Genomic DNA, 14,128 nt, shown 5'->3' with positions numbered 1-14,128 from the left:
CACGATAAATATGCACAAATTAGTGCATCTCGACGCGTCCACTGACAACTTGCAATGGTAACTGCAACGCTGGCGAGCATCAGCTATCTGCACTAAAGGGATATAGCTTGCACCCGGAAGCCTCAAACAGTATTAAGCACAAGAAATCGGTTCAAGAAAGCCTCAAGGAAAATAGTATTATGCGCGAAAGAATGTTTGACCTTCTTCTTTTAATTGACACTATTGACACCTATACTTAAAGGAAGCTATTCTCGCAGTCAGTTATAAACAATGCCTACGAAAGCTTTACACACACTTCGTAATATTCAAATACAATATAATTAGTTAAATGTTAAACTTTGTTTTGAAAGCATAACGGTTGTCGTGACTCGATAACAAAAGTCGGTTTCTTGAAATATAACGGTGAGTATCATTTCACTATAAAATTCAAAATCGACATACACTTTACAGCGTGTCTCACGTAATACTTAGCACAATTAGGCACTTCAGTTGATATCGGTTTTCAAGAAAACGTTTTCATTCATTGATTTCACATTTTTTAAAAATTGAAGACCACCTCAAGGTCATAGTAATTGAACTCGCCTTGACAGGAGCTATAATGTTATGAAGTCAAAAATATGCAATACTATTTACAAAATGAAATACGCCTAGAATTTGCTAAAAAAATTTGTTGTAGTTTTTTTACTGTAGCGTACAGCTGATTCGTAACTGATTAATTAGACCTCGGATCTTTATGCAAAATAAAAATTGTCTGCATCGATTGCAAGAAATACATAGAAACCAAACTGAATGTTATTTCTTCCCTTATTACGATGTTAATAGAGAAATCATATATCGACAATTTCAATTTAAAAAATTTTTCAACAACTTTGAATTTCATCTACTCAATTTTGCTATAAATGCATACACAGATCCGCAGTCTACTGATCATTTTCGGTTTCAAGTGGCTGGAAAATCGTGATAAGTGATACATGGGACATCCCGTATGTATTGCTAAATAAATAATACACAATAAAGGTATGTACATTTCCTTACTATTTTCAAGTTTTTCGTACATCCTACGGTTTCCGTTTTCTTAGATCAAAGCTTTACCGTATGTAGTATTTACTACAGGTATTAAAAAACCCGATTGATAGGCTTGGCCAGTGTGTCCAGACAGGGGTAATCGAAAAGGAATCGAGGGGAATTCAAGTACCCCCTCTCTGATGACCAGAGTAATATGTGACACGTTGCGCGTGCGCGATAGGGACTGAACGGTGGAATAGGATAGTGGAAGGGGATAAGGTGGAGAGCCGGGAGGGGGAAATGAGGTTGGTTTCAACCTCATTTGGCCGACACTGTTTTCATTGACGATTTGACCGTGTTAGTGTCGGCCAAACCATCATTGAAGACATTTGTCGATGATTTGACCGTGTAGATGAAAACATAGTGTCGACGAAAGTTACTGTCGGTCCAATCGTCAATGAAAACAGTGTCGGCCGAATGAGTTGTCGACCAACCCAGGGTAACCCGATAGGCTTCCGGTAGCTGAAGCGTGAAGATTGTGCGCTTTTTCGGCAAATTATTGGCCACTTTAATGAGTTCTTATGATTTGATGGTTGTTCTCACCCTGTAGTGTAAGCAGCAAGTAGCCAATTCATCAACAAGGCCGTAGTGGCATCGACTTTGGCTTGCTGCGAAACAGGCACTCGTTTATTGAGGGCGTGAAACAACGATGATAACAACGTTTCGAGTCTCGATACACCCAGCGTGCTTGATGGTTCCAATGTGTTCAAACCGTTTTCTCGGAACGCCTCAATTACATTCCAGATGTCGACATTATGTACTGCGTAAGAAAAAAAATTACAGTAAACATCAAGAGCTCAGTAGTTGTGTATGCTACAAGTATATACAGGGTGTCCCAGCTAACTTGACCACCTTGAATATCTTTGTTGTTTTTAAAGATACGTCAAATGTCTGAGGGACAAAGTTGAATGGTAAAATGGGGCTCATAGGATACCAACAAAATTTTGTTTCATGTAATTTTTTTTAGAGATATGAAGGTCATCTTCATTTTTTTTTTAAATGGAATGAGGTATTTTTTAATACATCAATCGATGCAGCTGGACATTCGTTATAAAAAAGTACTAACCTATGTATGTCGAAAAGTTAGTAGTTCAGGAGGTATTTCAATTTAAAAAACTCTTTTAGTATTTTAGAGTTTTTTAAATTGATTTGGTTTCGAGCGAAATTACCCAGAACAAAATGTGAACACTTTGATCTACGTCACTCTATAAACAAACTATTCATACTTACAGTGAACCTTCTTCTGGATGAACCTTAATTTGCAAGCAGTGCGATACGACGCGAATCGAATGCTGTCAAAATTTTGCTGTCGCATTTCTTGCAAGAGCTGCAACCGGCTTGCCTCTCCCGTGCTCCCGTTTCCCGATCCTCCGGCACCATCTTCCGCCATTTTATCTGTTCAACATAACGAAACAGCGTGTTCACTTCAGTGTCGCTTCGCGACGCGACGCAACGTGACGACTACGGAATTCGTCCAATCGTGTAACAGGTATGTACGTATAATATTCTCCAACAGAACGATTCACAATTCACGCGAATGGCTACACGCAGTGAGCACGAGAATGTAACTTTGTTCAGTTGTGTGCTATTATATTATTGTTTCTCGAGTTGCATCCGCATCGCGTAGTTTGCAAGCTAGTGACAAGTAACGCGCAAAACGAAGGACGTGTGTTGATTAGTCATCGATGATCTATGGTCTACTAGTATTCAACACACAAAAACTTGTTTCTCCCGAGGTATGCGACTTGAATTTACAACACACACGCAGAATCCGAAGGAGAAGGCACCGTGATGATTTCCAAAGAAATTAAAAAGCAATAAGATACTACCCCCCTGCCAATAAGTTTTCGACTAAATGCAGTGGTAACAACTTTACGAGAAATAACAATTTTTTGTACATAATACGACAAGATACAGATCAAAATCTCGTGGTAACATTAAATTGGTCTAATACAAAGTGAATGCACAAAAGAAAGTGAGAACGTTAAAAGTTTGAACGTTTTATTTCATAGAATACGAGAATTTGCTTAAAAGACCAATGAACCCTAATTTTAGTTCAATTGAAAGTTTGTGGGCGACGTGGAAGGAGTTAACTCGTGTAAAAGACCGTAAGAATGAAAATGGACTCTGGGGAGCAAGAGATATAACGAAATAAAATTACACCAAAATAGCAGGAAGAGAAAATTAGAGCAGGATGGGCATATTTTTGCCTCAATTGAGACCAGACCGTCCCCACCATAGCGCCGAGTACCTCCCACCAGCATCCGTCGTTACCATGGAGGAAGGACCAGTAATGAGATATTGTGCGTTTTTTTCGCGCATGCGCGAGTTCCACCAGGCACGTATCTACGTCCTAAGTTTGTGGGGAAAGAGAAGAATCAGAATCCCTTTCATTTTCATTTAGCCTGTGGCACGAATCAGAAATACCAAGCAGGTAATTCTACACTGAGAAAAAAAAGTAGTTACTTCAATGACACGCGTGTTATTGTAATTTTTCTACTTCGATGAATATCAATGTATTCTTTTCAATAGTATGAAATTTAGAAGCAGATCGTGATGTATTTGAATTGTCTATCATGAAATGATTGAAAATATTATTCGCGATTCAATACCGTACATTATTATTCGTAATATTTCTCTTTTTCCTTCAATCAGATATGTTGTTAAAAAAATTTGAGAAATGTATTGATTTATACTGGAATTGGTTTGAGGCTGTATCTTATTTTTTTGAAAACATTGATGGTCAAGCTATTCGCTTATATGATTGGCGGAAATGAGTTTTGCTATTGAAATTCAATAGTATTAAATATTAAAATAAGTTCAAATGATATTGGCACTATATTCAATAGTACATCTTATTGAATCAACATATATTTTTTTTGTTTCGACAGGATTTTTTTCTCAGTGTAGTACTCTTCAGGTAATGAATCAGAATTACCTGCTTTGTAACTCTGATTCATGCCACAGGCTAAATAAAAATGAAACGAATTCTGATTCGTGCTGAAGATGATGTAGGTTCTGTTCCAGGCTAAAAGATGATGCAGGTTCTGTTCCAGACTGGGAGATGATGCAGGAAAAAGTGGGGACACCGAAATCACGGGCGCGAGCACTCTCATTTCCTCTCTGCTTCGTGTAACAATTATTAGCAGCTACATCCGTAATCGTTTCCACTTTCACAACCCCTGGTATCGATCGTCCAAAATTATTCTATACTTTATGAAACACCCTCTATACACGACACTCCTGGCCAAAGGGTCAACGAACCATTCGCGTTTCACCCTGTTTGTCCTCCCTTCGAACAAATCTAACTTTCTGTTTGTCGCACGATTGCGATTCGTCCACGAAGCCATCGAAACATTAATTGCTTCGGTTCACGAGCCACTCCCGACTCTGCCTGCGTGACTAGATTTTCCTGAAGCGTCCTATCCTATGAATTATGAAGGGCTACTTCTTCGTCAAGTGGTTTTCACGTTCCATTAACTTAACGAAGCGGAATCCCTGTCGTTTCGTCGGCGCACGCCAATAAAAGTAATTGTCCCATTGTCGATGCTTCCGTTTCTACGGTTTCTTTGTTACACCGCACAGACTTGGTGAGTCGGAATCGAACTGATCGTTGACGAACATTGCCTATTATAAAACTGCAACACAGACGCTCTTGTGGTCCAGCATTCTTTAGAAGGATATCCATTTAAAGAGAAAAACTTTTATGCAACCTTTCTTAGGTAGATAATCAAATTAATTGTCACGTTCGTTGTCCCTTTTCGCAGTTTCTACGGGCGGGAAAACGAACAACTCTGGAATTTTAGGATCTGAGGCCGTGCGGGTGCGGTCCACCCGGGATAAATGCGATTCTCGGAGGTCCGACGCGACGCCGAGAACGCGATTTTACTGGCCAGAAGTCAGAATATGATTGAAACTTTCTAAAAATTGGTAATCAGATGTTTTTGAGGTCACCGATAACTGGACAGCGGGTTTTATGCATGTTAAGATAAAAATCGGTAGGTGTAATTTAAAACAGTGAAAACATTAGAAGAATATAATGTTACGAGCCAGGACCGCGAGCAGCACGAGTGGCCGACGAAGGGTTGTTACCCTAGGAATATGTTATCAATTTGTTAGTTAAGGTACGCGGACAAACCCAATGAGAAATTGGGGAGCCGCTAGAATTATAGACAGCGAGGACGAACCTGACGCGAAGTCAGGGAGCCTCTAGGAATGGAGTCAAACGCGGACGAACCTGATGCGAAATCAGGGAGCCGCTAGGAAGGTGAAACTTCGTGAACGAACCCAATGCGAAATTGGGGAGTCACTAGGAACGACACGCAGACGAACCCAATGCGAAGTTGGGGAGCCACTAGGTTGAATTTTCTGTTTGGACAATTGGAATGTCGCGAACGAACCTGATGCGAAATCAGGGAGTCGCTAGGATAATTAGTATGCCTCGTAACTAGTATAATTTAATTGATACAATTTGAGCGATAAGATGTACCGTGTGGGGACGTTCAATTAATCGATTAGGATATTGGACAATAATTATGGGTTTAATGAATTTGCGGTAATTATCAAAGAACACAAATATATTCTGATAAGAGGAATTCGTATTACAATTGTGTAATTGTCGCGAATGGATTGAATTTAGAATAGAAAGAATTGAAAGAAGATATGTATTACCTAAACTAGGATGCACGGCGTTGACGCACTGGCAATGCGGGGGTCTCGGAGCAACGTTATCACTGCCTAATAGATTTTACACCGAACTCGCGGAATCTATACGGTTAACTTTGATTCGAAGGGGAACTTTAGCCCGATCTCACTGGTAGTTGACTTCCGAGATGCAGCACGACGCGACACGATTCGTGATTACGACAGTACTAGCTCACGAGAGCAGAAATGCAAGGGCTTATATACCCCTGCAATGACGAGTGGTACTTGTCGGTACCCTTTGAGTGAACATTTGTATTTTGTCAACGACCAGTTGATCGTGTAAACTAACTAAACAGCTATATAGATTTATCTAGGGTAGCTCTGTTCGTTTATCTAGGACGGTTCCTGCCAGAGATGATATTGAACACCTGTTCGTCATCCGTAACAATAAAATTAAAGTAACTATGAAATTAAGATAAAATTAATTTATTTTAAACACGTGATTCGTGGAAGAGCTGCAGTTTGCCGACACCACTGTCCTAACGCCTAAGAAAATGAAACATCCTTCGTAGGAGATATTGCGATAAAGAAGAGTTTGCAGAAGCATCTTTTAGAGTCGAGCACGTAATACGAAAACGAGTATCTCAAGAGGTTGTGCTCAGAATTTGTTCATAGTTCCAGATAAGCAATTTCCCATTGTTCTTTTCGCGTCGTACGATATCGAGGTTATCGATCACTTAACGAGAGGCTTACATATAATATTACAGAAATCAGCCTAGCGTGGATGATAAAGGAGCTATGGTAATTTTCTGTCAGGAAAACAAGAGACAAATTGTATTTGACCAGTCGTTTCAACGTGGAAATGTAAATTTGAACATTTTTGTGGAAGGAAGCAAGGGAGTTGCAAAATTGTCTTTTGAAACGATACGCTGTTACAATAATCACGTTTCTCCAAAATAGCGAAAACAGCGATGTTCGAAATCGTCGACGTTTCATAAGCGTAAGTGTTTCGGTTAAAAAACGGGGTTACACCTCGATACAATCTGCCGTAATCGCCTCACTAGGGCAAATGCACCATTCGTTACTATAATGCTACAACATTTCAGCATTTTCTGTAGATGCTGGAAAACAAGGCAAATACAGTGGAGATTCGATCTAAGCAAACGAGAACTGTACGATATTCGCATAGCGCCAATTCCCACCATTGAGGCAGTTATATCGTATGGTTATTTCGCGCATGCACGATAATTTCAGCGTCGGTAAAGTAAAACGTTCGGCTAAATTGGGATTGGCATAATTTGATTTGATTTTGAAATATGAATGTATTACATTAATATTAAAATTTAATATTACTATACATATACAGGGTGCGTCCGTTTAGTTATGTCACCATTTTTAGGCATTTCCAGTAGTGCAATTAAAAAATGTTTTAGACAAAAGTTTTTCAGTACTTGGTGAACTACATGTTCGCATATTCTTAAATCTGAAAAAATGCTTTTTTAAATGGCACCACATGCTTTGGACATCATGGGATTGTTTCCGACGTCGAGACGAATTTTACAGTATACTATACCATGACCTTGAAATGACCTCAAACTTGAAAATTTTGTTCGATGTTCGAACTGCGATCCACCTTCTAAGATACAAAACTCCGCTGTTTGTATTAGATTTGTGTGTTATTTTTTTAGTTTAGAAATCGTTGGATAGAGGAACGTATGGTCCAATTCGTTGGCCACCGCGTTCTCCAGATCTGTCTCCGTTGGATTTTTATCTTTGGGGATATCTGCAATCTGTTGTATACGATACAGCAATCAATAATGTACAAGAACTTCGAAATCGCATAACAACTGCATGTAATAACACGAACCGAGACGCCCTAATTATGGCGACAACGAAAAGTCTAATAGAACGAGCGGAGCTCTGTATCGTAGAAGATGGATCGCAGTTCCAATATCTGATGTAACTTGATTTATGTTGTGAGAAATAATTTTTCATTAAAATTACGTTTGCACAAAATTTCCGAGTTGGAGGTCATTTCAAGGACACAGTGTAATACATTGTTAAATTTGTCTCGACGTCAGAAACAATCCCATGATGTCCAAAACATGTGGTGCCATTTAAGAAGGTCAAGGTGACCTTTACTTTTTTACGTAAAAAGCATTTTTTCTGATTTAAGAATATGCGAACATGTAGCTCACCAAGTACTGAGAAACTTTTGTCTAAAACATTTTTTCATTACACTACCGGAAATGCCTAAAAAATGGTGACATAACTTAACGGACACACCCTGTATTGTGTATACATGCATATAAAAACACACACACAATATATTCCCGCCAATAGTAGTTCCCCACTACTTTCTCCACAATACATACATACTGTGGAGAACGAGCGAAGCTCGTGCCGCTTCGGTCGCCGAGCAGTGTAAAGTGTAAACATGCCGCTTAATCCGATACGGTGTCGGTTACATCGGTGTGAACTGCTACTAAGCCAATTACAAAACTTCTTTTGTCTTCATTATTCTCTTACGGAACTTTCGCAAAGTTATTTGTGGCGTTTCTCTGATTAAAGTGATACTAAACACGATATAATTTGAATTGTATTTAGTGGTTTAGCCCTCAGCACTCGAGTGGTGAGTCAGAGTCACCACCAAAAACTGCTGTACCATTATTCGATATATTGTTTACATCATTAAATACGTTGGTATACAATCAATTACTGAAGATTTAAGTATTGTATGAGGTATTAAAAGATGGAATTATTCTAGATCGGAAGAAATGTTTACTGTTCGAGTTCAAATAGTTTAATTGACGGTATGTAGTAAGTTTAGGACGTGGAAGAGGATAGCGAGTGAAAAAAAAGAGAAAACTTATATTGTTTAAAATACTAATGCGATGCGAACTTTTTTATTTTCAATTTTTTCTTATACAACCTTTCTCAAGAGATTTGTCACATTTTTCTCGTTAGAGTGAGTCGTTTAAAAATACCCTGTAACATTTGTCACGAGAGTGGATTTATTCGTTGGTCTCTAGACTGGATTTTAACTTTGCGTTGCCTAAAAAGAGAATGTTGCGTTACGCTTAGAACAGTATGACCTACTAATTAAATACTTAACTATTGTTATAATTGTCTTACCTAACATTGTTAACTTTACTCCGTCTAAGTGAAAACGTGCCGAAAGTGGAATGCGATCTCTGTAACGCTCTAAACGTATAAAAGCAGCCTCTAATTCCTGTCTCTCTTCTGGACTCATTTTGATCCCATATTCTCCTCCTTCGTCAACGGCTGTTTCTTCGTCTCTTTGTCCAATCCTTCCTTCATCGATTTGTTCATTCCATTTTTCATTTATTATCACATCCCTGTCTTTGTCCTTGTCTTCGGCAGTGGTTTTTCCATCATATGTGCGAGCCAGTGGACCTTTGTGGCGTCTTTTAAATTTTCCGAGCCAGCCTTTGCTGATTTTTATATTCGAACAGCCTCCAAACTCTTGTTTCAACTCAGCTGCTTTGTCTAGAAGTTCCTCATCCGATATAACATCTCCCATGGCTCTCCTTTCTGTACACCACACAAGCAAATGTTGCTCCAATTCTTCGTAGATTGGTTCCTTTAAATTATTTCGACGTTCCTCTAGTTTTTCTTTGTTCACAAAGTCGGCAATTGTCGTAGCGTTTTGTTGGATTCGCCAAATGGTTGCGTGATCTACCTTATACTTTTTAGCGACATTTGTAATAGAGGATGTCTCCCAATCCTTCAGAATATCCACACGCTGTTGTATAGACAATACAACGTTTTCACCACTTTCCATTTCCATCACACTTAAACCAGCACTAACTAAATCAAAAATTTAAAAAAAAAAACCAATATTATCCAATAACTAACGGAAAAGTTAAGGAACTTATACAAAAATTAAAAAAAAAAACTATCACTATGTAATAATCAATAGAAAGCTAAAAAAAATATGCCTAAAAAAATTAAACAGCTAAAAGATCTAAAAAGTAGCAGACAAATGAAAGAAATCACGCTGGTGGATATGAAAAAACGGGCTACAACGTCTGAATAGTTCAACGATTAGGATAAGAATGCCGACTATTGTCCTCGCAGGGTAGATCCTCCTTATTAATCCCCACCTCTGCAGGATCGCTGGTATTTTTCTCAGTTTTTCCCAGGGAAAGCAGCCTCGCCTCAACTGCTGGTCCCTCGTCGCAACCCTATCGACGCTGGAGCTCGTGGACACCGCATCTGCGTTCTGTCGTTGGTGTGCCGTGATCGTTTGCAGGCCTTCCAACCTTCAGACCTCGCACCTTAGAGCCGTTGTAGAAATCCAAGATTTAGGACGTTTGCGAATACTATTGAGACTGTCGACGAAGTGTTCGAAGGATAAACTGCATTGAGCAATCCTAAATTCATGAAACGGACAGGAAACAGCTTTCTCAAAAATAACATCGCCGGCACGTACGTCCTAAATTTTGCTAATCGTCTGTAACCGAATGCTTTTCTTTTTGAGCATTTAACTGGCCGCTGCCACAGTGGTCTACACGTGCCATTTAGCTGGACAAAATTATTCTAGCATTATTTTAAGACTTAAAGCCGTAGTTAAGTAGGTCATTGGATTCGTCTTGACATCAGCTACAACAATATGAAATGAAAAATACTTAGTAGCATTTAAAAAATTAACATGATCATATTTTTTATTAAAGAGAAAATTTTTGTCAAATCTTTTTATTGGAATTTATAGATGACAGAGTATCGATTAACTTTTGTTCGAAACATTTTCTTGCCAGATTATCCGAAATGTTCAAAACATGGGGGGGTAAATATGGGGAAAAGTATATGTTGTTTGGTGTCATTTTAATCAGAAAAATGCCAGAAATAAGTTGGTGAAAGTCCCATAAAAAAATAATGAACAATAAAGAAGTTTTGTAATTGGATTAGTAGTGGTTCACACCGATATACCCGAGCCGAGATCAAATCATCGCCGCCCTGCGGCGTTGGCCGGCAGTGGAGTGGGTAAGCACTAGACAAATTCTGGGTAGAAGAGGTCGCGGAGAAATGTCACGGGGCTTTACTAAATTATTAACTAATTATTAATTAAATTATTGATTCAAAATAGAAAATATGCATTTTTGAAACGTGTCAACATACTTTCCGTGACGACTGTACATAGTTAGCTGCTATATGCTAACAATTTCAATTGTTCGCTATCACTCTGTAACTATGCGCAATAAAAGAAACGTTCAAGTAAATGCTATTCAATTTAATGAGAGGTATCACAATAACAAAAAATCAATAATACTTTCCATTTAAAAAGTATTGGAGGCCCCCCTTTCACCCCCCTAAAAATTTAATACGTACTAAAATATTAACCCTCCTTGACCATTTAATTAAACAAAAATGAAGTCGATATCTTCAATAGATTCCGAATAAACAGCTTGTAACATTTTATCTGGTACACCCTGTATATCCTAGAGGACTAATATATTCAGAAAAATGAAAAAAGCTGTTTTTTTTTTCAAAAATCGAGATGTATACATGCATACTCCTTTGATTACTACTGAAAGCGAAGTCCGTGCGAATGCGTTAAAAGAAACCGTGTAAATATGAATCACGTGAGAAAAATACCGTGTAACCTGAGACCCATGTGTACATATTTGGTATCGTAGATTTTATTTAAAATCTTTATTATGAGTCTCACTCGGTATTGTACTCGCAAGGACTCTATACATGTAAGTATACATTCACCTACAGTGAACCACGAAAGTATTTGAACGCACTTTAAAACAGTATAACTTTTTTATAATTGTACCAAACGGCCTGATGTTTTGTAAGCAATTAGAAGCATTGGTTTACTAAATGATCTGCAAAAAAGATTTCCCAAAAATTACAATTTACGAGATTGCATGCAAAAGCAAGAAAAGCATTTTTTAAATCTTTTTTATTTGAGCCTTTAATAAAAATTTAAAATATGCGTTTTGTAGATCTATGTTAGTTATACGTATGCTGAAAATTTCATCAAAATCGATTAAAAATACCCAAGAGCTACAAAGTGGCTAAATGTGTAAAATGGTTAAATAACTAATATACGTACATCTACAAAATGCACATTTTAAATTTTCATTACGGGCTCTAATAAGAGAGTTATAAATGGTGCCTCTTCTACTTTCTCATGTAATTCTTAGCAATTGCAATTTTTTTAAAATCTTTTTTGCATATCATTTGGTAAATCAATTCTTCTAATTGATCAAAAAATGTCCGGTCGTTTGGTCCGATCAAAAAAAAGTTATACCGTTTTAAAGTGCGTTCAAATACTTTCGCGGTTCACTGTATGCATAGATACGAGGGAACAGACGCGAGGTCTGCGACTCCGGGGTTAGGAACCTCCCGGATATCGAGTTTTCGAATTCGTCGACCAGCCATTTTTTTCGTTGCTACATGTCTCTGGCGAAATAGCTATCACCGGCTAACCCACGAATTGCCAAAAGGATCGTTCGTGAAAATACAAGAAATAAAGAAATCCTAGTGTAAGCAAGTCGCAAAGACGCATGTTGCAAGAGAATAAGGAACTCGCGGATGCCTAAGTTTGAATCAATACAATAAGTGGGCCAGGTGGGGGTGTATAAGATCGCCCGAGGAGACAGAGGAACGGCCGGGAATGTGGGACAGTTTCGGTGCGTAGATACAGGGGAACGTGCGAAAAGGAGCGGCCAAAAGGCGCGGTCAATTTCGGAACCGTCGTAATCGAGATACACGTCGATCTTCGAATCGATCCGACACGACAAAAACATTGTGCTAGGCGCGATGAGATAAATAAAGATTGACAGTTAAAATTATATCGTACCGATGTCGAACGACTACAAAATTTCTACTTTCAGGTGGCTTGACGTCACGGATGAGCGTCGATCTGCCGAAGCTGAAGATGTCACTAGAATATTGTATTTAATCGGGTTACAGATTGATTTCGGGCATGTTGCCGCAAAGCCGTTCACGCTCCAGAAGCTTTTACCGATATTAGACTACCGCGAATCAATCGGGAATAATGTTTTGGACCGGTGCCGAGTAGAGGAAGTAACGCCGCGTATCAGTGGAACACCGTTTAACAGGGGGAACAAACATTTCGTTTGTCAGGTGGGACGTATTTACACGAGCCGCGCCGAGACGGTGTCCGTTATATTACACATAACAACGCACATGAGGTTAATCTTATTTGGCAGGGCTTATCGTTGCCGTTATAATATGTACACTGTAACGGTAAATAAACAAGTAGACGACTCGCGAAGAATGAAAAAAATCCAATTGCTGGAACTCGTAAAAATAGGTTTCTATATTACCAACGCACGAGACCAAAAATTCAACTGCTCTCGTACTTGTATCTTTTCGTGTTTCTAGAATCGCGCGGTATTCGTGTTTATCGATGAACAAACAAGTCATTTCATGGTTCGCATGAGTCAAACTGACATCAGTCGTGTCTAAAAATGAAATACAATCACCGACGACTGCGCAGACTTTATAAGCCGTTGTCAGAGTTATGTCTAAAGACCAGTGTTCAGAACCACTGTTGCCAGAAGGCTACATACCGTATGGCTAATCTGCCTAATTACGACGTGGTGTGTTACAAAAAAAATATTAGAAAGTACGCATGCAATTCGGATCGAATTCGTCCGTAACGCCGCGCCGTCACGAAACACGGCGATGTAAATACCTAACCTGGTCTGCCGGTATACATACCTCAGTCGCTTTTGATGCGCGTGTCTTCGAAAAGGATGAGAGAGAGAGTGTGTGTGTGTGCGTGAAAGAGAGAGGAAGAAATAAAGAGAGAGCGCGCAATAGGAAGAGAAAAAAGTGCCGACGGGTGTGAGGTTGCTGTTCCCGTGTCGACGAAGGTTCCTTTCGTATTGTTCTATCACATACACGACGTCATTAGGACCACCGCGAAAGTCAGCCAAGTGGCGACAGTAACGACACTTCTCGCGGCACTCAACTGGCTACTGCTGCTCTAAACACGAGACAGAACTGTCGAAAGGACCGACCGCGTCGTTTCTATGGTCCGTTCAGGCCGATGCGATTATGTACGAGCGAATTTCTCACGCGAGAACGTGTCCACGTTCGGTCTTCTCTGAACAGAAACCACTGAACACTTTTCACTGCGAGAATATTACGATAAACAAACTAGGCACAATCTGAACGTAACATGCATCGCGAGTCTCGCGGCCATCACTGATTCCGACTGGCACTACTATAGACTGTTGGTGGCGCCATCGCTTCTCTAAACGGGCGAACGAGGAATCGGACCATTGCGCGCGCGATAGTTGCCCGATTTGCGGTTAACACATTTCAAAAACCCTCAAAGCGGTTTCACACAAAGATTGATACGCCAGGGTGGTTATTTTTGACTTTTGAATTTCTTTTACGGTAACCACCAGGA

At 39.3% G+C, this 14,128-nt stretch overlaps 1 protein-coding gene across 8 annotated transcripts in view; it reads right to left on the bottom strand.

Annotated features, from left to right (window-relative positions):
• Positions 1–13,952, bottom strand: part of LOC143207335 (dystrobrevin beta-like) — a 31,924-nt gene extending 17,972 nt beyond the window's left edge. For 7 of the 8 annotated variants that reach the window (XM_076420699.1, XM_076420702.1, XM_076420700.1 and 4 more), the window contains exons 1-3: positions 13,432–13,952; positions 2,296–2,460; positions 1,609–1,825 (exon numbers count right to left, since the gene is read on the bottom strand). In XM_076420699.1, coding sequence (XP_076276814.1) covers positions 1,609–1,825; positions 2,296–2,455 — 377 coding nt within the window. In that variant the 5' untranslated portion in view covers positions 2,456–2,460; positions 13,432–13,952. Of the gene's footprint in view, positions 1–1,608; positions 1,826–2,295; positions 2,461–13,431 lie in introns of those variants that run through there. The other variant, XM_076420706.1, reaches the window with a different exon arrangement.
• Between the last annotated feature and the right edge of the window lie 176 nt (positions 13,953–14,128).

The sequence above is a fragment of the Lasioglossum baleicum genome, chromosome 3, assembly GCF_051020765.1.
Source record: "Lasioglossum baleicum chromosome 3, iyLasBale1, whole genome shotgun sequence".
Taxonomy (NCBI): Eukaryota; Metazoa; Arthropoda; class Insecta; order Hymenoptera; family Halictidae; genus Lasioglossum; species Lasioglossum baleicum.
Note: the sequence above shows the minus strand (reverse complement) of the source record. Positions and strands in the feature narration are given on the sequence as shown.